Source organism: Carcharodon carcharias, chromosome 11 (assembly GCF_017639515.1).
Source record: "Carcharodon carcharias isolate sCarCar2 chromosome 11, sCarCar2.pri, whole genome shotgun sequence".
NCBI lineage: Eukaryota > Metazoa > Chordata > Chondrichthyes > Lamniformes > Lamnidae > Carcharodon > Carcharodon carcharias.
The window spans coordinates 70,174,462-70,201,069 of record NC_054477.1 but is presented as its reverse complement, the minus strand read 5'-3'; the positions used below and the strand labels follow the sequence as shown (position 1 = coordinate 70,201,069).

Here is a 26,608-nt window from a genome sequence, read left to right as displayed (position 1 = left end):
CCTGGCCTGCCCGCTAACCTTAAGGTTGGATGGACAGGTTCTTTAATTGTTTTAATGATCCTGTCAATGGCCTCAATTGGCCATTGACAGGTCAGCGGGTGGACAGCTGATTTTGCTGCAGGCCCACCTTCCTGAAGATTTAAATAGGGTGGGATGACGTCGGGGGTTCCCCCCAACGTCATCCTGCGTCATTTTATGCATCAACGAGCAGGCCCCAACAGTTATATCTATGTATAACTGTTTTCATCTTCCTAGTCTTAATAGATGAACCCACAACTTGTTTACCCAATCCCTTATGAGCAATTGTTGCATTCTGTCCTGTACAGTAAATAAGCCCAAAGCATTGTTTCATTGTACTAACATGACATGATGATCAGCGGTGATAAGACAGTTGGCAGCAAGACTAAGTACAGGTACAACATGGTGAACAGACTCAGACTGTGCTACATGGCATGAGATGACCCTCAAAGTTTTGGTCAGACCTCAATGAGGTCGCAGCATCGGAGAGTGTTGAGAATGCAGCGCCGTGACTGCAAAGAAAAGCTTTGAAGACACAGTGCCCCGCTAGTGCTCAAATAAAGAGCTGATAAGCAGATGGATCGCTCGTGGTGAGAGAGCAGTAAATAGCCTGCCAGTTTCATGAGTGGGACAGTGTGTTGAGAGGACCAGCACCAGGCTAGCCCAGTCGGGAAAAGTGAGTGACCAGGATGTGGGATGGATCAATAGCAAGTGAGGGAGAGTCAAACAAAAAAAACTCAACATAAACCAGGCAAGGTTACAATGATAAAGGGTGGCTCTGGGAGTTGCTGAACAATAAATTGAATAAAAAGAGAAAACTTCATTACTCTGTGGTGTGTTCCCACCACAACTTGTCTTCACAGACAGAGTTTCGAAAAATTTTTTGAATGTGTCTACAGCGACACTCATTCCTGGTACTATAGAAGAAGAAACAACAAAGGGATATTGTTAGAATGTCCACAAAATCCCCCAGTTTGAATTGGGACGCAGCTAACCTACTATCCAAATTCAAAATGTTTAAACAACATACAGAGCTTGATTTAAGTGTGCCTGAACCAGACAACCAAACCATAAAAATTCACCTAGCAATTGGGAATGAAGGGCCACACATGCTGAACATGTCAGGATTAACAGAAGAATAGCTAAAGGATCTCCAAAATATATGGACTATATTGGAAGACTGGTTCAGGTTCAAGTTAATCTTCTGTATTCATTGACTAGAGTTGATGTCATTTTGACAACAGCCTACAGATTCCATAAACCACTTCATCAGCAGATGCAGGGTACGTACTATGAGTTTTCAAATGCAGAGCCAGCAGATAGAATTGTTGAGTTGGTGATTGCATTCACTCCCATGGAAACATTCCAGAAAGACCTGCTAGACAAACCCAAAACATATGGCATTGAACAGCTACTCAAGGTCGACAAAGCTTATAGGTCCTAAGTACAACCCCAATTTTTGATGCATTCACTAGAATACCCAAACCTAGCAAGATATGTGGAAGGTGTGGTCTTCTGCCTATCCCAAGGAAATACCCAGATTTTCATCAATTCTGCAAGGCCTGTGGCAGAAAGGACCATTAGCAGCAGCAGTGCACCATAACAATGGTTGAAGCAGCTACAGCAGGTCAACAAAGCTTACAGGTCCTAAGTACAACCTCAACTGTTGACGCACTCACTAGAACAACGAAACCTGGCAAGTCATGTGGAAAGTGTGGTCTTCTGCATGTGCCAAGGGAATGCCCAGCTTTTCATCAAAATTGCAAGGCATGTGGCAGAAAGGTCATTGGCAACAGCAGGCACTAGAGCAAAGGCTGATGGAGCCACAAAGAGCTGTGCTCTGATCCAAACAGACCGTACACAATGGGTGCCTTCAAGCAGTAAGAACGACCATCCAGTATCCCATCAGAAACATATACATGAGGTGATGGACAAACTAGAAAATGACGATGCTGTGCACGACGAGTTGAAGAGTGATGAACACATGTTTAATGCCATCAATCTTGTAGATGCCATCTCACTGTCTAAAGTGCTTGCCAAGATTCAAATTATCTGTCCTAAGAAAGTTGGTAACCATTGACCATGATTGACACAGGGCCAAGTGCCATCATACTACCCGTGCAAATTTTAAAAGACATGTATCCACAGACCTGGACGGCCATGGTGAACCCTACTGCTGTGAAATTTTCAACGTATGAAGATTCTCTAATTCATGTGCAGAATCCATGGTCCTGGAGTGCAAATATATTCAATCCTCCTGTGTGCCACAGATGTTCTGCACCATGGAAATTAAAGGGAACTCCAGGGTAGTTGTCTCCCTAGGATTGTAAAATTACTATCTTGATGCTTTTGATAATGACTGTTTCAGTGCTTCAAAGAGGTATTGGTGGTCATTATGCTACGGGAAAGGCACATCCTTTCTCAACAATTCCCTTGGCATTGAAGATTTTTGAATGAAATAAGGAATATATGGAGGTTAGGAACTAAAGAAACCTAGACATCTTTGAAGATTGTCCTTATCTTGAGGAGTTGGCATGGCCTTAATGTCAGAATTACCTGGAAAAACTCAGCAGGTCTGGCAGCATCGGCGGAGGAGAAAAGAATTGACGTTTCGAGTCCTCATGACCCTTCGACAGAACTAGTTCTGTCGAAGGGTCATGAGGACTCGAAACGTTAACTCTTTTCTTCTCCGCCGATGCTGCCAGACCTGCTGAGTTTTTCCAGGTAATTCTGTTTTTGTTTTGGATTTCCAGCATCCGCAGTTTTTTTGTTTTTATGGCCTTAATGTCCTCTGTTTAACTTAGATCGAGACATATGCCAGCATTGGAAGAAATTGATCTGCTGCACATTGATGTCACATTTCAGGCTGTTAAATACCAATCCTTCATTATGTGCTGCTCACATCAAGAAGTGCAGATTATGGTCATGTTCTTGCTTTGTTCTTCCCACAACAGCAACGTCATTGGTGATACAGATGCATCCTAGCACAGTGCATGTAATACAGTCCATGTGAGCTTGAAAAAGATCCTGGCTACCAGATAGACAGAAAGGAAGTTGTTGAAAACAGTATCATCCAAATGGGGTATGAAATGTAGAAAGCTCTTGGGATGTCTCCGTGAGTTGTACCAATCAGTAACCATGCTTGGCATCAAGTTTCGAGAAGAATTTTGCACCTGCAAATCTCAGATTTAACTCTTCTAATTTGTAATGCCAATGTCTCAAAGCTGTGTTTAAAAGTCATGGATCTTAATGGTCCATCTTTCTTTGTGACATATGTGATTGAGCTGCACCAATCAGTGCACTCTTATACTCAACTAATGATGCAGTTTGTTTCTTGTCTCTATACATTCCCAATTTTGTTCAAAAATCTTCATTGCAGAATGCCATGAGCTCACACTACTAACATTCTATGGAGTCAGTCATTCATCTCAAGGCAGATCAATCTCAGAAAATACTCATTACCTCAGTTCACGACCTAACATTGAAATAGCCAGCTAAAAGCAAAAAACTGCGAATGCTGGAAAGCCAAAACAAAAACAAAAATAAAAATACCTGGAAAAACTCAGCAGGTCTGACAGCATCTGCGGAGAGGAATACAGTTAATGTTTCGAGTCCGTATGACTCTTCAACAGAACTAAGGAAAAATAGAAGAGAGGTGAAATATAAGCTGGTTTAAGGGGGAGTGGGACAAGTAGAGCTGGATAGAGGGCCAGTGATAGGTGGAGATTGCCAAAAATGTCATAGACAAAAGGACAAAGAGGTGTTGACGGTGGTGATATTAGTTAAGAAATGTGCTAATAGGTGACATTAAGGTAGAAAGCAGGACAAGCAAGGTTCAGCCCTGGTGGGGGTGGGGTGGGGGGAAGGGATTGAAATAGGCTAAAAGGCAAAGATAAAACAATGGATGGAAATACATTTAAAAATAATGGAAATAGGTGGGAAAAGAAAAATCTATATAAATTATTGGAAAAAAGGCGGATCGGAAAGGGGGTGGGGATGGAGGAGAGAGTTGTTGATCTCAGTATTAAGTCCGGAAGGCTGTAAAGTGCCTAGTCGGAAGATGAGGTGCTGTTCCTCCAGTTTGTGTTGAGCTTCACAGGAACATTGCAGCAGCCCAAGGACGGACATGTGGGCATGAGAGCAGGGTGGAGTGTTGAAATAGCAAGTGACAGAGAGGTCTGGGTCATGCTTGCGGACAGACCGAAGGTGTTCCGCAAAGCGGTCACCCAGTCTGTGTTTGGTCTCTCCAATGTAGAGGAAACCACATTGGGAGCAGTGAATGCAGTAGACTAAATTGAGGGAAGTGCAAGTGAAATGCTGCTTTACCTGAAAGGAGTGTTTGGGTCCTTGGACGGTGAGGAGAGGGGAAGTAAAGGGGCAGGTGTTGCACCTTCTGCAGTTGCATGGGAAGGTGCGGTGGGAGGGGGTTGAGGTATAGTGGGTGATGGAGGAGTGGACCAGGGTGTCCCAGAGGGAACAATCCCTGCAGAATGCTGCCGGGGGGGTGAAGGGAAGATGTGTTTGGTGGTGGCATCATGCTGGAGTTAGCGGAAATGGTGGAGGATAATCCTTTGAATGCAGAGACTGGTGGGGTGATAAGTGAGGACAAGGGGGACTCTATCATGGTTCTGGGAGGGAGAAGAAGGTGTGAGGGCAATGTGCGGGAGATGGGCCGGACATGGTTGAGGGCCCTGTCAACCACAGTGGTTGGAAAATCTCGGTTAAGGAAGGTGGAAGACATGACAGAGGAACTGTTTTTGAAAGTGGCATCATCAGAACAGATGCAACAGAGGCGAAGGAACTGAGAGAATGTGATGGATTCCTTACAGGAAGCGGGGAGTGAGGAGCTGTAGTCAAGGTAGCTGTAGGAGTTGATAGCCTTGTAATGACTATCGGTGGACAATCAATCACCAGAAATTGAGACAGAGAGGTCAAGGAAGGGAAGGGAATTGTCAGAGATGGACCATGTGAAAATGATGGGGGGGTGGAAATTGGAAGCAAAATTAATAAATTTTTTCAGGTCCAGACAAGAGCATGAAGCAGCACCGAAGCAGTCATCGATGTACAGGAGAAAGAATTGTGGGAGGGGGCCTGAGTAGGACTGGAATAAGGAATGTTCCACATACCCCATAAAGAGACAGGCATAACTGGGGCCCATGCGGGTACCCATAGCCACACCTTTTATTTGGAGGAAGTGAGAGGAGTTTAAGGAGAAATTGTTCAGGGAGAGAACAAGTTCAGCCAGACGGAGAGTAGCGTTGGATGAGGATTGTTTGGTCCTCTGTTCGAGGAAGAAGCGGAGAGTCCTCAGACCATCCCGGTGGGGGACGGAGGTGTAGAGGTATTGGACGTCCATGGTGAAGAGGAGGCGGTTGGGGCCAGGGAACTGGAAATTGTTGGTATGATGTAGGGTGTCAGAGAAATCGTGGATGTAGGTGGGAAGGGACTGGACAAGGGGAGAAAGAATGGAGTCAAGATAGCAAGAAATGAGTTCCATAGGGCAGGAACAGGCTGACATGATTGGTCTGCCGGGACAGTCCTGTTTGTGGATTTTGGGCTGGAGGTAGAAGCGGGCCGTCCGAGGTTGGGAGACTATCAGGTTGGAAGCTGTGGGAGGAAGATCTCCAGAGGAGATGAGGTCAGTTACAGTCCTGGAAACAATGGCTTGATGTTCAGTGGTGGGATCATGGTCCAGGGAGAGGTAGGAGGAAGTGTCTGCAAGTTGACGCTCAGCCTCTGCGAGGTAGAGGTCAGTGCGCCAGACAACAACAGCACCACCCTTGTCAGCAGGTTTGATGACAATGTCAGGGTTGGACCTGAGAGAACGGAATGCAGCAAGTTCAGAGAGAGATAGGTTAGAGTAGGTGAGAGGAGCAGAGAAATATCCAGAATGTTTTGACAAAATTGCCAGTTTCAAGAAAGCTGCAACACTTGTAGGAGAATGTAAGTCCGTCAACTGAACCACCACGTAAGTGCAGCATCCACATACAAGACAAATTGAAGATCAAACTAGACAAAATGGAGAAAGATTACATCATTAACAGAGTACAAGAGCACACAACTCAATCTCATGTGTCATCTGTGATGACCTTGGCAGGCATCCTCTGGAGGGCCAAGATCTGGAGGGCCCCAGCTAGCTTTCAGGATCCTGCTGTGTGGCACTGGCACCCTCCTTAGCCTGTGGAGCTGGAGCTGATGAGGTCACAGGAAGAGGGGATTTGGATGGTCTGTACACTCTGGGAGTCACCTGGGTGGATAGCTACGTAGTGTGCACCTGCTGATTCTCCTCCCTGTGGGTGCCTCAAGGCCCCAGACTGACTCCTTGAGGAGAAGGGGTAGCTGGAGTGAGATCGAGCTGTCCCACAACCCTCTCTCATACACACTGTTGGAGGCCAACTATAATGTCAGTGATGGAGTTGAGCCCACGCAGCAGTGCAGGAGCAACGTCCTGGAGCAGGTTCTCCATGCTGGCTGCCATCCTACCCGTGTTGACCTCAACATTTTGAAATGCCAGCACTATCACCTCAACCTGAAGGTGGACAGATTCCTCCATTGTGCCTCGCAATCTAAGGATTGCAGCGGACATCCCTTCTTGATATCCCCAAGCTTGCCCTTGCAGCTCCAGCAACTGTGACATTACTGAGTCCAGAGGCTCATCGTCTGACTTGGACTCAGCAAATATTTGGCCTCCAACACTCCTCTGAGTGCCAGATGACTGGGAAGTTCCTGCCACCACCTGCTGTGAATCAGAAAGTGCAATGTGCTCACCAGATTGTGATCCCAAGGCTACTCTAAAGCTAGGCCTCACTGAGGTGTGTACCTTTGGTGGAGGGTGTGAGTGAGTGCTATGATGGGTCTCCAAGGAGGGTGCCTCCAGATTCTTCTTCAGAGGTCGTGGACTCCGTCGGCTGTTTCCCAGATGTGTCTGTGGAAGGAAGGGGGAGATAATTAGTGCATAGCAGTGGCCTGTGAAACAGCACACATCAGTCACTGCATGGATGCCTGATGGATGTTGCACTGCTGGGCCCTCACTTGGTTGAGCACCACCGACCTCACTGACAGCACAGGATTGGTCCAGATCTTCACCGGCCTGCTGGATGGCTCTGTTTTCAAATTCTGTGAGGAATTTGATTTCAGGCATTCATCCACCAGTCTGCAACTTCTCCCTAATATTGTATGCCAACTTCCCCTGCATAAATAGAGATGGAGAAAGTGTAAGCAGGATGCCTGCCAGGCCAGATGATAAGTATGCCTGGCACTTGTGGGTGGTGAGTGGTCCCATGAAGGTGTGTGTGTGAGAGTAAATGGTGATGTCCCTTGCACTGGCAGTGAGTGAGGGCCCTCTGGATGTGTGATGGGTTCGTGAGTGTGTGAGTTGAGAGTGATGAGAAAAGTAACTTACCCTGGCAGAACATAAGAGATCATTCACCCTCTTGTGGCACGGGGTGGCTGTCATCTTTTGAAGGGCCACCGCCGCCCAAGCATGGTTGGTCACGCCACTGCCATCCTGCGGCCAGAGCGGGGGTAGAGGACATCACGGCAGGCCTCCACGGCATCCATGCCTCCACGGTGTTCCAGTGATGCATCGTTAAACCTGGGGCTGCAGTCTTTTTGCCTTTCATGAACATCTTTCCTGCAGCAGTGGTGGGCTGGAAGCACTGAAATGTGTATGTGCGGCTGGACTTTAAATATGGCACTCGGAGTGATGAAGAGGTGCGATGATGGTGTGGCAGGTAAATGAGAGCTCAGACATCATGGAAACGATGTGTTCCCTGGGAATGCATAAATAATGTGGCAGGTTTGGGATTATACAGCGTGAAAACCCGCCATCGCGGCCGACGGGTAAAACAATGTTTTACCTGTCTGCTACCGCACTTAGTGCAAATCTGGGACGATTCTGCCCTACATCTCCCCCCTAGTCTTAGTCCATATAACATTTATATTTACATATTTGTTCATCTTCCCCAAGTCTCTGACTTCATAGATTCAATCTGTCAGGAGGTTTTACTACTCTCCCTGATTGTGTTCTTGTCAGAATTGGAAGATCAGTAGTCTCTCTTTGAACTTTTTTTTTTGGCTTGGTTGTCCTTCAGCAAGAATTACAGTATCTGGTGCTTTTTCGGTTTGTGACTCAACATTCGGTTCTTCTAAATCTATGATTGATGGTTGTTCTTGAGGAATGACAATAAGGTTTATCCTGTTCCCTCTTATAGTACTTTCTGAAGTACGTACTAAATAGGATCTCTGTTGATTGTCATCCCTCTGGACAATTGCTCCTTCTTTGCCTTGGTCTCTTATCTAGACCTAGGCTTGATTCTTTTCTTTCTCTCTTTGCTATTATACTTTTCTCAATCATTTGTCTCTCTCTCTCTTAATTGGGTTTTGTGGATTTTTTCTTCTCTTTGCATTTCATATCCTTGTCTGTTGAGTTCACCCTCTTCCTTTTGATGGTTTCGTCTGTCTTTATTTCTGGAGTGATGAGTCCTTGTAGTATCTCGTTTGTGAATTCTTTGATCGTCTTGGACTTCTACGTATGGTAATAATTGTTTAGGTAGAATGTGAAGCTGTGAGGAAGCCACTTGATCAATATCTTGCTTTTCCTCAAAATCAGTAGCCCTGGTGTGGCAATAAGGTCCATGTCTTCTAATGTAGAACAGGTGGACAGGTTCTGTCTCTAGTTCTGGACTTGCTAACATCCTTGACTATGACTTTTAGTGGATGGACAGGTGTGGATGCACTTATAGAGGACTCACCACTGTTTCATCTTCCACAATGCCACAAAATGATGAAGGATCATTGTCGCATTCAAGTAATTGTTGGTCAAATTGGTGCACTACATCTTTGGTGAGAGCAAGTTTACTCTCTCCCTCCTGGGCATCTTACTGGAAAAGGGCTGGATTATCAGCCTCTGTGAAGAGTGTCAAAAAAAGTCAGCACAAGGTCCCAATCCAGATCCTCAGTGCAGTTGATCAGCTTTGATGTCATCCTTGAATGTCTGTTCACTGACGTCCTCCACTGTCTTGATGAGCTTGAGGGTTACACAGGTGTTTTGACTTCCTGATTGTGAAGAATGTGTAATGTTTCCATAACCATGTTGCATGTTGGCTGTGACTGACTGAGGGATGATTGCTGAGACATAGGTATGCCTGAGCAATAATTGGTTCATTGGATGAACATAACTATATTCAGATACACATGACTAGGTGTTACTCAGTCTAAGCCTTAAGCATTCTCCTTCTTGACTCTTTGTCATGTGTCTTTTACATCATCATATGGGTGATATTGTTTCTGCTGTCCCACACGTGAACCCTTTCAACCCTGATCACTAATACTACAAATTTGATAGACAATTTCAACAATGCTGCTTGCAATAGTCACTTCCTATACCTGGGTAGAAGTGGGGAACATCTTCAAATCTTCCTATTTCAGTAAAGAATAGTTGCTAGAAGAAGGGAAAATGGCCATATAGTTCCTTATTTCCTGATAATGATATGACTGTTAAAAATGTCAATACAAGCATCTACAGGAAAAGTAATTACAATTGTTTGTCCAATAGGAATATCAAAGGAAGTCCTTCTTCCACAGCTCACTGATGCCAACAAAGATGAGTTTTACTTCCGATCAATAGTGTAATTTCTCTTGTGCAGACTTAGCAGGCCCTTTTAAAAAAGGCTATATAATTATGCTTGTGGAAAATGTCTGTTAGAATGCCATAATATCCTTTATTATCTGAAGTTACATAATACTGTAAGGATAATACCCAGATACACTGTGAGGTGCAGCCATGTTATACTTGGAGAGACCAGTGAATTAGCAACATAACAATATGCACCATGTTTCATCATTTAAAGTGCTTTGAGATGTTTTGATTTGATGTGTGTTATATAAGTGCATGCTTGAACCCTACTTCATTGCATGTTGACTTAAACTGTATTGAGTAAGCAACTGCTGGGTGATGGCATTTCCTCAAAGTGAAAGCTGGAGGGCTGAATCATGCCTGGATAGTTCCTATTAGCAGCCAGATACAGGGGTGTTGGTGATAGCGCGGGAGCAGCTTGAGCATCTGCCCTCTCAGTTGCAGAGGTGCCTGGCTGGGCAGGGAAGGAAAGGAGTTCATACCTGTAAGAGAAAAAGGGCATTTTATTCTAAAAAAGAACAGCTTTTATTTCATATTCATTTTTAAAATTCTAATGGCTACTTAGCAGTCTAACTGATGGGAATTAAGTGATCCCTAATGGGCCCAAATGATTTATAACGCTTCGCCAATCTGAAGGAACAATTTATGTAAAAGTTAACAATGTTTCAGCTGCTCTCACAGCAAATTACTGCTCAGCCTTCGATGCTTATATCCACCTTCATGATTCTTCCATGTCCTAACAAATTAATGCTGCAACTCTTTTTCCACTCCCCCTTAGCAAATGCTGCCTCTTTCCCCAACCCCATCCACTGCACCCCCCCAAACCAGCCCCCACAGCAGCACCCCCTCGCCCCCACACACACACACACACACACCCCCCCACACACACCCCCCAGCCCCAACCGATTATTACTATAACTCTTCGTCCTCGCTACTAGCAGTCTTTCTGGCTTCATTCCTCTTTCCGCCCCTGAAAGTGGCATTCCCAGTTTGTCCTCTACCTAATCCCCTGGTATAAAAGATTACGCACTGTAGGCTAGAATTCCTGATGTTGCAAAAATTCGTACCTGCATTATGCAATATTGTTCAACCACTTTCAAAAGGGATAACAACCACAGGTCAGAAACTGGGAGCAGTATTTGGGAGGTGGGGCCTAGTCCACAGCGATTTTTGTTGACAGTGCTGGCACATGCATAATACTGTGTCAAAAAAATTGCTGACGTTCATACATTACACAAAAGAAAGATAAAAGTTGCCCTGGACTTGGCTTAAACACTGATTATTCATTAAGTCCCTTCCTGATTCCTTCAATACCCGTTCTAATCTTTCTTTAACATGTATTTCTCTAGTTCCAGGTACACAGTTCACCACCCTGAAGGCATTGTCTTTAAAACACAATGGCTATCCACTTTCTCAAACAAAGAATCATCTATGACTATAATTTCTTCCAGAATCTTCAACTTTGTTCAGGCTGTCTGCTCCAGTTTTTTAATTGCCTTTTCTTTTGGGACATTATTACTTTTTGCAGTGTTGAAATGTACTTCATATCTTCTTTTGCAAACCTTTATCCATCCAATATCTCTAATTCCTTGGTTTCCTTTAGCACTTGTCCCTCTGACATATCAGCATTATTCTTTGTATTGATCTCAGTTCAAATCCATAAAGGTGTGTTTTAGCATGGTTTTATCATTTACCCATGATGATTCATTTACTGAACTGAATGCTATCCATTAACTCTTAAAAATTCATTCATTTCTGTCATGCCATCTAAATTCGTGACACTTGGAACTAGAAATTTGGCTCAGTAGCGCCTGGTTTTTTGGTGCTACAGGTATCATTTTGCATCCAAAATAACATCTACAGCACATGGATACAGTTCTGGTACTGGCTGCACGGGTCACTATTTTAGGAAGGGCCAAACAAAAGACACCCTTTACTCATGCCTGAAGCGTTAATTAGGCCAGTAACATATGCAAATAAGAGGTCTAACACCTGCTCCGATTACTTCTTGCAATTTGGTTTTCACCCTAGTTTCAGGTACACAGTTCACCACCCTGAAGGTATTGTCTTTAAAACACAATGGCTATCCACTTTCTCAAACAAAGAATCATCTATGACTATAATTTCTTCCTGAATCTTCATCTTTGTTCAGGCTGTCTGCTCCAGTTTTTTAATTGCCTCCAGGAAAAAACAGAATTTAAAAATGTAATATTGACCCTAATCACTGCCTCTGCTGGTCTCAAAATTTCTGACTTCATTCATGACTTTAGCCTCTAGGACCCACTGATCTTATCCGACCATTGGTACCAACCTCTTAGCCCCCACGAACAGTACTCCCAACCTCCCCAAAAATACCTCTGATCCTCGTGATCTTGTTCTCTGACCCTGACAACTGTCCAATTGCACTCTGAGGCTCAACCATTCCTCCTCCAGATCTCTGCAATCTTACCCAATTGCTCACGTGAAAATTAGCGTATGAATCTGCGCAGGCTCTGATTGCTGTATGACCTACCTGATAATCAAATCCAAGGTCCAAATTGTTGGGCTCCTCAAACTTTCCCATCCAACTCTAGGCTGTTAGTGCACTGCGGGTAAGGCGGCCAAAAACAGACACTACCAAATTTCTAGGCCTAGTTCTTGAGGGTCAGAGGTCATGTTTAAGATTACTGATTGAAGACAATTTTTACGTTTCTTTATCCTTCTATTGTATCTGTCCCCAGTCTTTTGGGGAAAAAAATCAATTACTTGGTTGATATCCTATATATCTCAGGAGCTTTGCAACAACATTTACGTTGCACAAATTATATTTTGCTACCACAGACTTCATGGTCAGGAACAAGGGTTGTAATTGTACTATATATTTACAGTCAGAGCTTTAACTCTCAGAGCAGTATTCTAGCATTCCTGAGTCCCTATGAAGCAAAACTGGATTCACAAACCTTTGCAACAATGTTCTGTTGTATTTGAATTAATTTGTGGTGGAAGGACTAAATTGTCTTATTTTATTTATAAATACTGTATATTGTGCTGTAAGGATGAATTATATGGATTCTATATCAAATACATATTTTTAATTTTTATATGAACAGGCTGGCGAGATCAAAAGACTGCAGCCCGTCGAAGAGAATACCATGTTCTTTTCATGGTGATTACCATGGTGGTCTTTTTTTTACTTTGCTGGCTGCCATATGGAGTTATGGCACTAATTGCAACCTTTGGTAAATCAAACTTGATAACACCAGCAGCCAGTATACTTCCAGCCATCCTGGCAAAATGCAGCACTGTCTACAACCCTTTTATCTACATCGTCATGAATAAGCAGGTAAGACAGGGATAAATTTTGTTAAATGTTCCAGTTCTACCTAAAGTATGCCATCCTTAAATAAATATACAAAAAAATTTGGCACAAATTTATCAACAGTGTAGCTTTAAAGGAGTCTGTGCCAAAAATGATGAGCTGCAAAAAAAAATCCAAATTAGGTTGAAAAAAACAATATCTTATATTGGAAATAATATACTGACTGGACTCTGATGATTAATAAATAATAAAGTGCTCAGATTAACAACAATCTTCAGGTTAGCATTTGTATCACTGAGAATGAGAGTTGTAATATGTTCTGTAAGTGGGCATTGTATGGATATAACGCAAAATAAAAAATAATTATAATAGTTATGTAACCTTTGGATAGTAATGCCAGTAATACTTCTTATAAGTAAACTTTGAGCTTTCGGTTAGATTGGGCTTGCTGCCTGGAATTAGCCAAATGGGAGATATAGGAAATCGACTATGCTCCAACTCTTAGAGGAAGTGTAGCTGTCATTAAAAGGGGGATTTACTTTGTTGGCAGGAACATTAAAAGCAACAAGTGTTTATCACTAGAAAGCAATGTTGCAGCACCCACAAAGAATAAAACTTTGGAACATTTACAGCATAGAAGGAAGCCATTTGGCCCTTTATGTCTGTGCTGGCCAAAAAGCTATCCAGGCTAATTTCACTTTCCAGCTCTTGGTCTGAAGCCTCGCAGGTTATAGCACTTCAGCTGCATATCCTAGTATTTTTTGAAGGTGATGAGTGTTTCTACCTCTACCATTCTTTTAGACATTGAGTTCCAGACCTCAGTCACCCTCTTGGTGAAAACATTTCTCCTTAACTCCTCACTAACCCTCCTGCCAATAACTTTGCATCTATGACCACTAGATATTGATCTTTCTCCCAAGGGAAATAGGTCCTTTCTATCCACTCTATCTTGGTCCCTCAAAGTTTTATATACCTCAGCTAAATTTCCCTCTCAGTATCCACCATTTTAAAGGAAGCAACCACTGCCTATCCAATCTTTCCTCATGGCTAAAATTATTTATTCCAGGTAATATCCATGTAAATCTCCTCTGTACCTTCTCTAGTGCAATCATATCCTTTCGGTAATGCAGTGACCAGAACTGTATGAAGTACACCATAGTGTTTTATACAGTTCTGGCATAACCTCCCTGTTCTTAGGTTCAATGCCTCAGCTAATAAATGAAAGTGTCTTGTCTACCTTCTTGACCTCCTGTCCTGTCATATCTACTTGTCCTGCTACCTTCAGGGATCAATGGACATGTACTCCAAGGCCCCTCTGCTTTCAACCAGACAACAAATTTTTGTATCATTTGTAAAGCTTTTAGCATGGCCCCTACATTTAAGGCCAAGGGCAAGATTTTAACTCATTCAAAACCCATCCACTTGTGCAGAATTAAAATCAGGCAATAAATCATTAATGTATACCATCAAAAGCAATACTGATCGAATATCCTTTGTCCATACATCCAGAAACTGAACACATCCAAAAACCAAACATTTTTTTGAACAGCTATGCAGTTAATTTGTGCGTTAATAAAGCAATATAATGTTATATTACAAGTGTACTAAGTATTAACAGGTAAGAAGTAGGATGTATTAGAGTTGGCAAATGGAGAATCAACTTAGTATTTGTAAACTATAGCTAGCCTAGGCTTAGGCTATAGTAATGTAAGTAGACCTAGGCTTACCATATATATAGTAGACCCAAAAAACGAAAATATCTGAATACCGAAGCGCAATCGGCCTCAAGAGATAAAGGATACACTACCTGTACTATAATTCTGAGCCCTGCAGAACTCCACTGGAAACAACCTTCCAGTCACAGAAACACCTTTTGACCATTACCCTTTGCTTCTCACCTCTGAGCCAATTTTGGTTCCCGCTTGCCAATGGATCCCATAGGTTCTTACTTTTCTGACCAGTCACCCATGTGAGACCTCACCAAAAGCCTTGCTAAAATCCTTGTTGTCTATATCAAATGCATTACCCTCATCGACCCTCCTTGTTACTTCCTCAAAAAATTCAATCAAGTTATTTGGTAGTACTGAAATTGAGTATTGCTGAAAAAAGTGACATGTTGAAGCTTTTCATCTTGCACTCATCAGGACACTTCATAAGAATACCAATGTAAGTAGAATTGTATAAGTTCTCCTTGTAAATTGTTGTTTTCCCCTTATACTGGTATTCTTGTAAAGTGTCTAGATGAGTGTAAGATGAAAAGCTTCAACATGTCTCTCTTTTTTTAGCAATACTCAATCAAGTTGTTCAGATACATTTCCTGAACAAATCCATGCTGGCTGTCTTTGATTAATTTGTGATTTTCAAAATGATGATTGTACAGGCCCATAGAATTTTTCTGCTGATTTCCCTAACTGAGGCTGTACTGATTGACCTATAGTTATTTACGCTTTCCCTTCTTCTGTTTAGAAACAATGGTACCATGTTAGTAGTCCTCTAGTTCTCCAGCACAACACCTGTAGCCAGAGAGGATGAGAAAATGATGAACAGAGCTTCTGCTATTTCTTTGCCTGCGTCTCTTCAGCAGCCTATGGGATACATTTCATACTGGCCTGATAATTTATCCACTTTCAAAGATACCAAACCCCTTAATATTTCCTCTATCACTATGTATACAATATCCCACATTTCATACCGTCACCTTAGCTACATTGTCTGCTTCAGCCTCTTATTTGAAAACAGATGCAAAGTATTAATGAAGGACCATGCCCAAGTTTCTCGCCTCCACAAGCAAGCTGCCTTTTGGTCTCTAATTGGCCCTACCCTTTCATTAGTTACCTTCTTAGTCTTTGCGGATTTACAAAATACCTTTGGGTTTTCCTTGATTTTATTTATCAATATTGTTTCACACGCTCTCTTTACTTTCTGAATTCCTTTTTAATTTTATTCCTGCATTTTCTATACTCATCTAGCCTTTCTGCAGTATTGAACTCTCAGTCTCTGATATAAGCTTGCCATTTTTGACTTCTTTTGATACTCTGGTCCAAAGCTTCTTGTCAACATCGATGCTGAGTGCATTGACACTGTCTGTGAAGATTCCTGCAACCCGACCCTTTTACAATTTTTCAGCTGTATGAGACATAAGACATAGGAGCAGAAATTAGGCCATTTGGCCCATCGTGTCTGCTCCACCATTCAATCATGGATGATAAGTTTCTCAACCCCATTCTCCTACCTTCTCTCTGATCCTGGCTGAAACATCGAAGGGTTGGTCCAGCCAGCCCCAGAGAAGATCGTTTGGCGCAAGAAAAGATGGAAGAAGGAAGGGACACACCCCTTTTTCAAACAGTTGCTGATGGATTCAGACAAGTTTTTAAAAGTCCAAATTTTTCAGTGAGTGAGTGACATAGTGAATGGGTGAGTGGGTGAGGTGGGTAGGTGGGTAGGGTTGGCAGGTGGATTAATGGTTGAGGTGGGTAAGGTGAGCAGTGTAGTATAAGGGTCTGGCATATAAAGGGTTAACATGGGACTGAGTGCAGTACCAGCCACACGGTGATGTAACAGAACACATGACCTGTACCTAGGGGTCGGTGTATGTTGAACAGAGCCGTGTGTAGAAGCAAGCATGGAGACATCTCCTTGCTTGGACCTTCACTGTGCCTATGTTTATAGCTTCTAGCAGTTAATAAATACTTACTGCTGAACTACCTAAGACTACAAATACCTTAATGAGATCTAACGAACTACGCCAAACACCTTACAACAGGTAGCTAGGTAGGTGGGTGAGTCGATAGTTAGGTGGGGTTAGTCAGCGGGTTGGGGGTGGGGTAGTTGAATCGGGTCAGAGGGTAGACTGCTCGGCTGGTGGGTAGTCCTGTGGTTGGGTGGGTAGTCAGGTGGTCGGGAGGGGGGTTGGTGGATAGTAGGGTTGGGTTGGGGAGGGGTGATTGGAGGGCTTGATTGTGGTGCTCAGCTGAATTATCCTGGTTTACCACTGAGTTAGACCAGGTATTAACCTGCGTAACATTTCCAGGGTAAGTTTGCAGCTAAGACCCATGTATCTGACCAAAATCTCTGGCACTGATCTCAGGGTCGGATAAGGTTAAGCTTCCCGGCTAATTACAGCACAAGTGTGTGCGTCAGAACTCCCACAGAGTCCTGGCGAATATCTCCCAACTTACATCCCATCTCTGATGATCAGGAGACCAGAAGATTTGGGACTCTATCTTCTTCGACATCCAGGCCGGTCAAGATTTAGGAGTCCCACTGTTTTTCTTTGTGGGAACATATTTGTTCTGAACCCTCTCTATGTCCTCCTTGAATACCTATCACTGTTCTGACACTGACTTACTTTCAAGTAGCTGTTTCTAAACTACTTTTGCTGTATCATATCCCAGCTTAGTAAAAGTGGCCTTTCCCCAGTTTAGAAGTTGTATTCTTTATCTATCTTTGTGTTTTTCCACAACTGTACTAAATCTCACTCAATGGCTGCTTTCCACCTTGCAAGATGATGGTTTGCTCTGGTCAACTCTGTGTTAAGCATCACCTGATGTGGTTCAGGAGGCCTACTCTGGCATGGCAGTCTACAGGGCCAGCTCAAGGCCAAGCTAACTGGATGGTTGCCCAGGGCACAATGCTCTGAGGGGTGCAGAAAATGGAGAGAGGGAGAGGAGGAAAAAAATAAATGAATAAAAAGAAAATAAATGAATAACTGGTAAATGGAATTATTTAAAGTATATGATTCTGGACTCCAATCTTAATTAGTGTTATTTAAATTCAAGTTAGCCAGTAGTACATTTAAGTTCACCTTAACATGTCATGTGACTTGGCATGGGTCTTGTTGAGTTCCTTGGAAAATTTGATTTGATAATGAATGAAGATTTGCATTGGGTTGTGTCTGAAGAGTCTCAAATTCATTATTGTGGAAAAATTGTCCAGAATGAAATAATTAATTTGCTGGGAAATGCTGTTCAAGAAAATATATTAAATCATACTAAAGAAGCCAAATATTTCAGCCTTATTTTAGACTGTAGTCCAGACTTAAGTCATACTGAGCAATTTTCATTTACAGTAAGACTTTTAGAGGTAGAAGATATTTCAGTTAAGGAGCATTTTCTGAGCTATAAACCAGTTATAGATACTACTGGAAAAGGATTGCTTGATATGCTTGATTTTTTAAGAGAATGCAAGCTGGACTTACCATCTGTAGAAGTCAGGGATATGATGATGGGTCCAATATGAAAGGGAAAAATAAAGGGGTTCAGGCATGAATCTTAAAAGAAAATCCACGTGCATTTATACGCCATGTGGATGTCACTCCCTGAACTTAGTGGTTAGGGATAGTGCTGCAAGTTGCCTGGAATCGACTTCATCTTTTGGAACTCTCCAACGCATATATGTTTTGTTTTCTGCCTCTGCTGTGCCATTCATATATTGAAAAAACATGTTAAATGTCTCACTGCAAAGCCTTTATGTGAGACCTGATGGGAGTGCAGAATAGAACGCCTCAAAGCTATTAGATACAAAATTATTGGAATCCGAGATGCTCTTTATGAGTTTTCAGAAAGCTAGTTTCTGATCCTACAATGCGACATGAAGTGGGAACTTGTATATCACAAATAGAAGATTTCAAAGTTTTAGCTATCATGAGCTTCTGATATGATATCTTACTCAGAATAAATGTTGTCAGCAGAGTGCCTCGGTGGAACTGTCTACCGCAGTTTCATTAATGAGCAGTCACTGATTATTGTGCAAATAGTTATGAAAAGGCACTAACATCAGCAAAAGATTTAGCTGCAGAACTAGATATAGAGCCAATTTTTTAAAGTGCAAGAGTAAGGCGTAAGCTAAGGCAATTTGTGTATGAGATTGTTGACGAAGTTCCTAATGCAGAAAATCTTAAAAGCCTGTTCAAAAATCATGTGTTTAATGTTATAGTAGACACAGCCATCATGTCTCTTTCAGAAAGATTGATCCAGTTACAAAGCTTCAATAATTCGGGGATTTTTAACTAACCTAAAATATTTGCCAGTTAAAGATAAACTGACGGGTGCATGCCAAGGATTGGAGGAGAAGTTAATGTATCAAGAAAGCAGTGTTATTAATGACTGCGATTCGTTGAATGAATTAGAAATTGCAAGTGCAATATTTCCTGAAGGTGTAAAGTCCCCAATACAAGCAGTTTGATTTATCAACACTAAAAAGTTGCACTATGTTATGCCAACTCTGTGAGTTGCATTAAGGATAATGCTTACAATTCCAATAACTGTGACCACAGGAGAAAGAGGCTTTAGTAAGCTAAAATTGATAAATACATACTTAAGGTCTTCCAAGACACAAGAAAAACTAAATTCTCTAGCAATTATGTCAACAGAAAATGACCTTGTTAGAAATATAAATGTGGAAAGTGCTATTAAAAAATTGCAGATCTAATGTTGAGGAAAAAAAATTAGTTAGAATAATGGAAGGATATGTATGCCTGTTGTTGCGTTTGATTTAGCTTTGTTTTTTTTCTCTTTTTCCTTCCCTCTTTTTTTTACCTATTTGTACAGAGTAATTACTTTATCCTTTCTTCTAATCTATTATGGTGAAAAATATTCTTAAAACTATAAAGGTCTTAAAGTTTCAGTTAGGATAATGTACCTATTTGAATTTGTGTTGTGTTTGATTTTTTCATTAATCTGTAATAAATTCTTTTTTGCCAAATTCATAGTTTTTTTTTCATTATGAAGCAGTTATGAAAATAGCAAGAAGGCTTCAGGGTGCTGAAATTCAATTTGCCCGAGGTGCCAACAAACTTCGAGCCAGCCCTGGTAGTATCTACTGCATTTGCTGCAGAGGAAGACAGTGGCTTGAGAAAGTGCACAGTTCACTGGCCTCTGTTTTCTCTGTGCCCTCTTCGCAGCTAGGTGCGCTTTTTATTTCTGCTCACATTTTCCAATGCCCTTCCAAATAGTCAGCCTCCAGAGGTCACAGCCATCAGTGGCTGCCTCCCAGTTGTCAGTGTCAATGTTAATCTTCATACCTCACTGCAGGTGTCCTTTATAGTGGAGATATGGATACACAGGAGATCATGACCCCGTTTACTATATAGAAGGTCTTTGGGTATACATACGGTAGTCATCCATCCAATGAATGTAGCCGAGCCAGCGCAGACATCATTGGCTTAGCAATGAATGTACGCTGATGGAATTAGCATGATCCAGAAATTCTGAGTTGGTGACCTTGTCCTGCCAAGAGATGCCGATTTGTCTGAGACAGTGAAAGTGGAACCTGTTGAGCCTGTTCTCCTGCCTAGCAAGTTCAGGTCTCACCACTGTAGAGGAGTTTGCTGAGGGCACTGGCTTGGTAGATTAACAGGGTGGAATTTTCTATGCACATTGGCAGCAGGCATGTTTGGTGGTGTGCGTAGATAATATAGCAAGAAGGCCAAAAACCGGGGGAGAAGAGGCCTCAGGAAAAGGAGGAGGCCCTAGGGTGAGGGCTGTACTGGGGAAGGCTGTTATCCCAGGGTTTATGTGGTGGCACAAACAAGTTGATCTATGCAAATGGCCTCAAGATGGTGAGGGCTGAGGAGACAGTCTCCACAGGAGATGAGGCCAGATGGAGATATGAGGATGTGTGTGAGAGAGTGAGTGGTGATGTCTCTTGAGTTGGCAGTGAGTGAGATGTCAGTGAATGTGTGATGGGCTTGTGAGTGGGTGAGTTTAGAGTGATGAGATGATTGCCTTACCCTGGTGGTACGGATGAGATCATTCATCCTCTTTCTGCATTGGATGGCGAACTTCTTCTGTGCAGCATTGGCGCTGATCGCCACTGCCATCGCCTACCAAGCTGGACTGGTGAGATTGCTGGACCTCCAGCAGGCAGAGCGGGGTTGAGGACATCATGCGGGCCGCCATACAGTACAAAGCGCTTTCCAGGGATGCGTCACTGAATCGAGGGCTGCAGTCCTCTTGCCTTTTTTGGACCATGTCTTCTGTGCGTTAGTCCTTGTCTGAAGCACTGAGAGGTATGCGTGCGGCTGTACTTTAAATATGGCACCTGGCATGAGGAAGTGTCAAGGTGATGGCATGGCAAGCAAATGTGAGCCTGCCCACCATTGAAACAGCATGTTTCCTAGGAATGCATGATTAATGAGACGTAATTAGGATTATATGGTCTGAAAAGCCACCATTGCGGTTGGCAGATAAGATGTTCTTATTCCCGCCCGCTACTGCACTCAGTGTAAATCTGGAACGATTCTGCCCACATTTTGGTGTTCTCTCAATCTGATTTCTGTTGTTCCACACTCTCTTATTCAGCTTGGACATAACGGCTGCAGCTTTTGCAATATGTGTGTTGATTCCAGTATCAAGTGACAGATTGCTGGTGATTGTGGAGCCTAGATATGTGAAGCTGTCAACAACCTTCAGCCTCACATTGTCTATGCTGATCGATGGCAGTATGGAAACACCCTGGACCATGACATTTGTCTTTCTGATGCTGCTGGTCAAACCAAACTCTTCACAGGCCTGAGAGAGTCTGTCCATTTGCCACTGAAGCTGTCCCCCGATATGGAATGCGAGTGTTTCATCATCATCGTAGAGCAACTCTCTGAAAAGTACTTGAGGACCCATCTTGGCCTCCTCCTGAGAACCCCAGCATCACAGATGCCTGTCTCTAGCCATTTCAGTTCACTCCATGTGATATCAAGAAACAGCTTCAGGCACTGGATACTACAACTTAGATGAGGGGAATGAAGGCATGGTAGCTAAATTTCCAGATGACAGAAAGATAGGTAGGAAAGTATGTTGTAAAGAGAACATAAGGAGTTGTAGACGGATATAGATAGGTTGTGTGAGTGGGCAAAAATTTGGCAGATTGAGTATAACATGGGGAAATATGAAGTTCACTGTGACAGGAAGAATAAACAAGCAGAATATTACATAAATGGAGAATAGCTGCAGCATTTTGAGCTGTAGAGGGATCTAGGTGTTCTAATGCATGAGTCACAAAAAGTTAGCATGCAGGTACAGCAAGTAATTAAGAAGGCTAATGAAATGCTATCATTTGTTAGGAGAGGAACATAAAAGTCAGGACATTATGCTTCAGTTATACAGGGAATTGGTGAGACCGCGGACGGGATTTTCTGCACCCGCCTGCTGCTGGGATCTTCTAGTCCCGCCACAAGTCAATGGGCTTCTGGCTGGGACACCACCTCAGCCGCAGCGGGTCCCACCTGCGATGGGGCCAGAAAATCCTGGCCCACATCTCGAATATTGTGTGCAGTTTTGGTCTCCTTATTTAAGAAATGATGTAAATGCATTGGAGATGGTTCGGAGGAGGTTTTCTAGACTGATACCTGGAATGGGCAGGTTGTTTTATGAGGAAAGGTTAGACAAACTGGGCTTGTTTCCACTGGAGTTTAGAAGAGTGAGGTGTGATTTGATTCAATTATATAAAATCTTGAATGGCCTTGAAAAGGTGGACACGTAAAGGATGTTTCCCTTTTCAGGTGAGTCCAGAACTAAGGGAGCACTGTTTTAAAATTAGGGCCTGCATTTTGTGCTTGTCAGGTGCACGTGATCCGCAGGCCTTGGAGCGGACAGGAAATTGTCCCCCGACCCTGATCGGCCCCCGATTGCGATTTCTTACCGGCTGGCCAATTAACGTCTGGCCAGCATGAAACACGCCCTGAGAAAGGCTCAGCACTGCCGGTGGGGGCGGGAAGAGGGTGGGTGCCGACATCACTGCGGGTGCCGATGTCACCGATGCAATCGTTTCCACTGAGCTCCCTGAAGGCAGACAGATGTCTCAGGGAACTGCAGACCTCCAGATAAGAAAGCACAGAAATGCTGCAAAAATTGTCTATGCAGCACAAACAAGTGCCTGAAAGCAGACCTCATAAAAACGCTGTCCCCAGATATTTCTTTTTATTTTATATCCTAACAGAGATTTCATCCCGCCCTTGGATGAGGTTCCAAGGCTGACTGGCCTCCACCAACCGTAAGGACCACAAAAAGTTGCTTACAATCGCACCATTACTGAGCTTAATTGCCCACTTAATTGTTTGTGGTCACTCTTCCGACTTCCACACGGGCCCGCCAGATGAAATATTGCGTGAGGCACGATGACGTTGGGGTGCTTGCCATTGTTATCTCATGCGATTTTATGCCTGTTTGGGTTGGGCATGAGCCCACCCATGGAACGTAAAATTCTGCCCCCAAGGAGTCACCCTTTTAGTACAGGGATGAGGAGAATTTTTTTCTTTCAGAGGGTCGTGCGACTTTGGAACACTCTGCCTCAGAAGGCGATGGAGGTGGGGGTCATTGAATATTTTTATGGAAGAGGCAGATTGACTCCCTTGCCTAACAAGGATCTAAGGTTATCAGGGGTAGATGGGAATGTGGTATCCGAAACACAAACAGATCAGCCATGACCTATTGAATGGTGGAGCAAGCTCGAGGGGCCGAATGGCCTATTGCTGCTCCTATTTCGTTTGTTCATGCGTTCGTATGCAAAGGTTATGGGCCCTGACAACATTCTGGCAACAATACTGCAGACTGTGCTCTAGAACAAGCTGCGTTCCTGGCCAAACTCTTCCAGTAGAGCCACAGGGATTTACCCAGCAATGTGTAAATTGCCCAGGTATGTTCTGTCTATAAATCCAACCACCATTCTACTCTCCACCATCAGCAAACTGATGACCTGATCAAAGTCTGGAAAGTGGTCGCCTCGCGACACAGCTCTCCCCCGTCAGGAGTAGCGGCCATCGTCAGAGAGCCACTGCTCAGGAATCCGCCCCTCCGTCCTTTTCAGTGGTTGGCGGAGAGGAGGGCTGTGGCCGCAGGGGTGACCAGGATCGGGGACGTGCTGGGTGGCGGAGGACTGGGCTGGATGCTCCCACAGGAGTTGGCGCGACGCGCGTCTGTGAGTGTCCAGGTCACAGCCGATGCCATCCAAGACCTGAGAACGGTCGTGCTCGGACCCGACGTTATTTTGGGTCTTGAGGTGGCCCAGGTGCGCGGTGGTCTTCCGTCTGAACGTTCCCCTGTTCGGACAGAATTCCACATTGGCCCCAAGCCCCGAACCCTCCCTCGGGTGCTGGTGCCCCGCAACATGAGCCGCCTCGGGGACATGCCCTCCGTGCCTTTTGGCACGGCAAAGAGGGGCTTTTTGTACGGACTGCTGCTGCACACCTTCCATTTTCTCGCCCTTGTCCGTCGCCCGGACACGCCCTGGCGTGCCTTGTTGCCGTCCGGCGGCAGAGGCCCCCGATGGGAGGCCCTCTACGGAGGTGTCCTCCCCCTTTCTATTGGGGACCTGGGTTGGAGGGTGTTGCATGCAGCAGTCCCCCATAATAAGAGGATGCATAGGTTCACGGACTCTCAGGACACGTGCCCTTTTTGCGGTCTTGTGGAGTCCGTGGACCATGTATACATAGGGTGTTGTAGGCTGCACTCCCTTTTTAGTTATTTGAAAAACCTTTTATTGATGTTTTGTTTGCACTTCAGCCCCACGCTCCTGATCTATGGGCACCCGGTGCGGAAGGGGGTCGGGAAGGAGGAGGACCTCCTCGTGAACCTGCTCCTGGGCCTGGCCAAGTTGGCCATTAACAGGTCCAGGCAGCGGGCGATCGACGGGGGAGTCCCGCCCGATTGTTTGTCCCTCTTCCCAGGCTACGTTCGCTGCTGGATGTCCCTGGAGAAGGAGCACACGGTGTCTGCTGGCACTCTCGAGGCCTTCCGTGCTCGGTTGGCACCGCGGGGACTAGGGTGTTTTGTTGACCCCTTTAATCACATTTTGATTTAAAGTTTGTAAGTTTCCTTTAAACTTTGTTCTTGGTTTTACAGCTGACCTGAATTAGGGGCTGTGCCTGATTTATCCCAATTTTGTTGATTTGGTTTTCATTTAAAAGATTATCAGCAAACTGATGGAAGGGGTTGTCGACTGTGCTTTCAAGCAGCACTAATCTGCTCACTGACACTCAGTTTGGGTTGTGCCAGGGCCTCCCAGCTCCTGGTCTTATTACAGCCTTGGTCCAAACATGGACAAAAGAGCTGAACACCAGAGGTGAGGTGAGAGTGACTGCCTTTGATAGCAAGGCAGCATTTGACTGAGTGTGGCATCAAAGAGCCCTGACAAAACTGAAGTCAATGAGAATCAAGGGAAAACCCTCCACTGGTTGGAATCATACCTAGCACACAGGAAGATGGTTGTGGTTTTTGGAGATCAATCATCTCAGCCCTAGGACATCATTGTAGGAGTTCCTCGGGGCAGTGTCCTAGGCTCAACCATTTCAGCTGCTTCATCAATGACCTTCCCTCAATCGTAAAGTCAGAAGTGGGGATGGTCACAATGTTCAGCACCAATCACAACTCCTCGGATACCATACTGAAGACTTGAACAATATTCAGGCTTGGGCTAATAAGTGGCAAGTAACATTCATGCCACACAAATGCCAGGCAATGACCATCGTCAACAAGAGAGAATCTAATCATCTCCCCTTGACGTTCAATGGCATTACCATTGGTGAATCCCCCATTATCAACATCTTGGGGGTTACCATTGAACAGAAACTGAACTGGATGAGCCATGTAAATATTGTAGCAATAAGAGCAGGTCAGAGGCTGGGAATTCTGCAGAGAGTAACTTACCTCCTTATTCCACAAACCCTGTTCACCATCTCACGGCATATTCAGGAATGTGATGGAATACTTCCCGCTTGCCTGGATGAGTGCAGCTCCCACAACATTCAAGAAACTTGACACCACCCAGTACAAAGAAGCTCACTTGATTGGCATCCCATTCACCACCTTAAACATTCACTCCCTCCACTACTAACGCACAGTGACAGCAGTGTGTACCATCCACAAGGTGCACTGTAGCAACTTACCAAGCCTCGTTTGACAGCACCTTTCAAACCCACGACCTCTACCACCTAGAAGGATAAGGGCAGCAGATGCATGGGAACACACCACCTGCAAGTTCCCCTTCCAGTCATACACCATCCTGACTTGGCCGCAGATGGCCTCTCATTCCCCAGGGACCTCCCTGGCTCATCTCCAGCTCTCCGCTGCTGGCCTCCAGTTCTTCCCTGCTGGACTCCCACTCTCCCCTGCTCACCTCCAGCTCTCCCTTGATTACCTCCCGCTTACTCCCCACTGCTGGCCTCCCTTGCGCTTCCCTGGTGGCCTCCCAACTCTGCCATTGGCCTTTGGCTCTCCTCCACTGTCCTCTCCCATTCTTCCCTGCTGACTTCCTGCACTGGCCTCCCCCACCCTCTCCCGCTAGGCTCCTCCATGGAATCTCTGATTGGCCAGTCGGAGCCTTCTGATTAAATGCCCAATTAGGCCATTGAATTTTGGGGAAAAAATTCACCCCAGGACTAGCTCCAAATGATTTTTTTGCATGTGGAAGCATCCCAGTGTAGCTGCTTAGCAGTTGGTGAGTAGGCGGCATTGCGATTCCCACAGTGCAGCCAAGAGGGGTTTGTTTGGGTTTGCCAACAGTAAATAGAATGGGAGGGATGGGCTAAAGTGGAGGGGGCTCAGGAAAGCCAAAAAACATGGTGACTTGGGCAATCCAGAGAAAACTGACAGGACATCAGGACTATAGTGAAAAACCGGGACCGTCCCAGCAAAACCGGGATGTCTGGTTGCCCAGGTAAGGTGCCC

General features: G+C 44.3%; 1 protein-coding gene across 1 annotated transcript in view; it reads left to right on the top strand.

Moving 5' to 3' along the window:
• Positions 1-17,489, top strand: part of LOC121283890 (opsin-3-like) — a 42,009-nt gene extending 24,520 nt beyond the window's left edge. Inside the window, exons 4-5 of the mRNA XM_041198692.1 lie at positions 12,754-12,977; positions 17,373-17,489. Of these exons, the coding sequence (XP_041054626.1) occupies positions 12,754-12,977; positions 17,373-17,489 (341 nt within the window). The remainder of the gene's footprint in view (positions 1-12,753; positions 12,978-17,372) is intronic.
• The last annotated feature ends 9,119 nt before the right edge of the window (positions 17,490-26,608 follow it).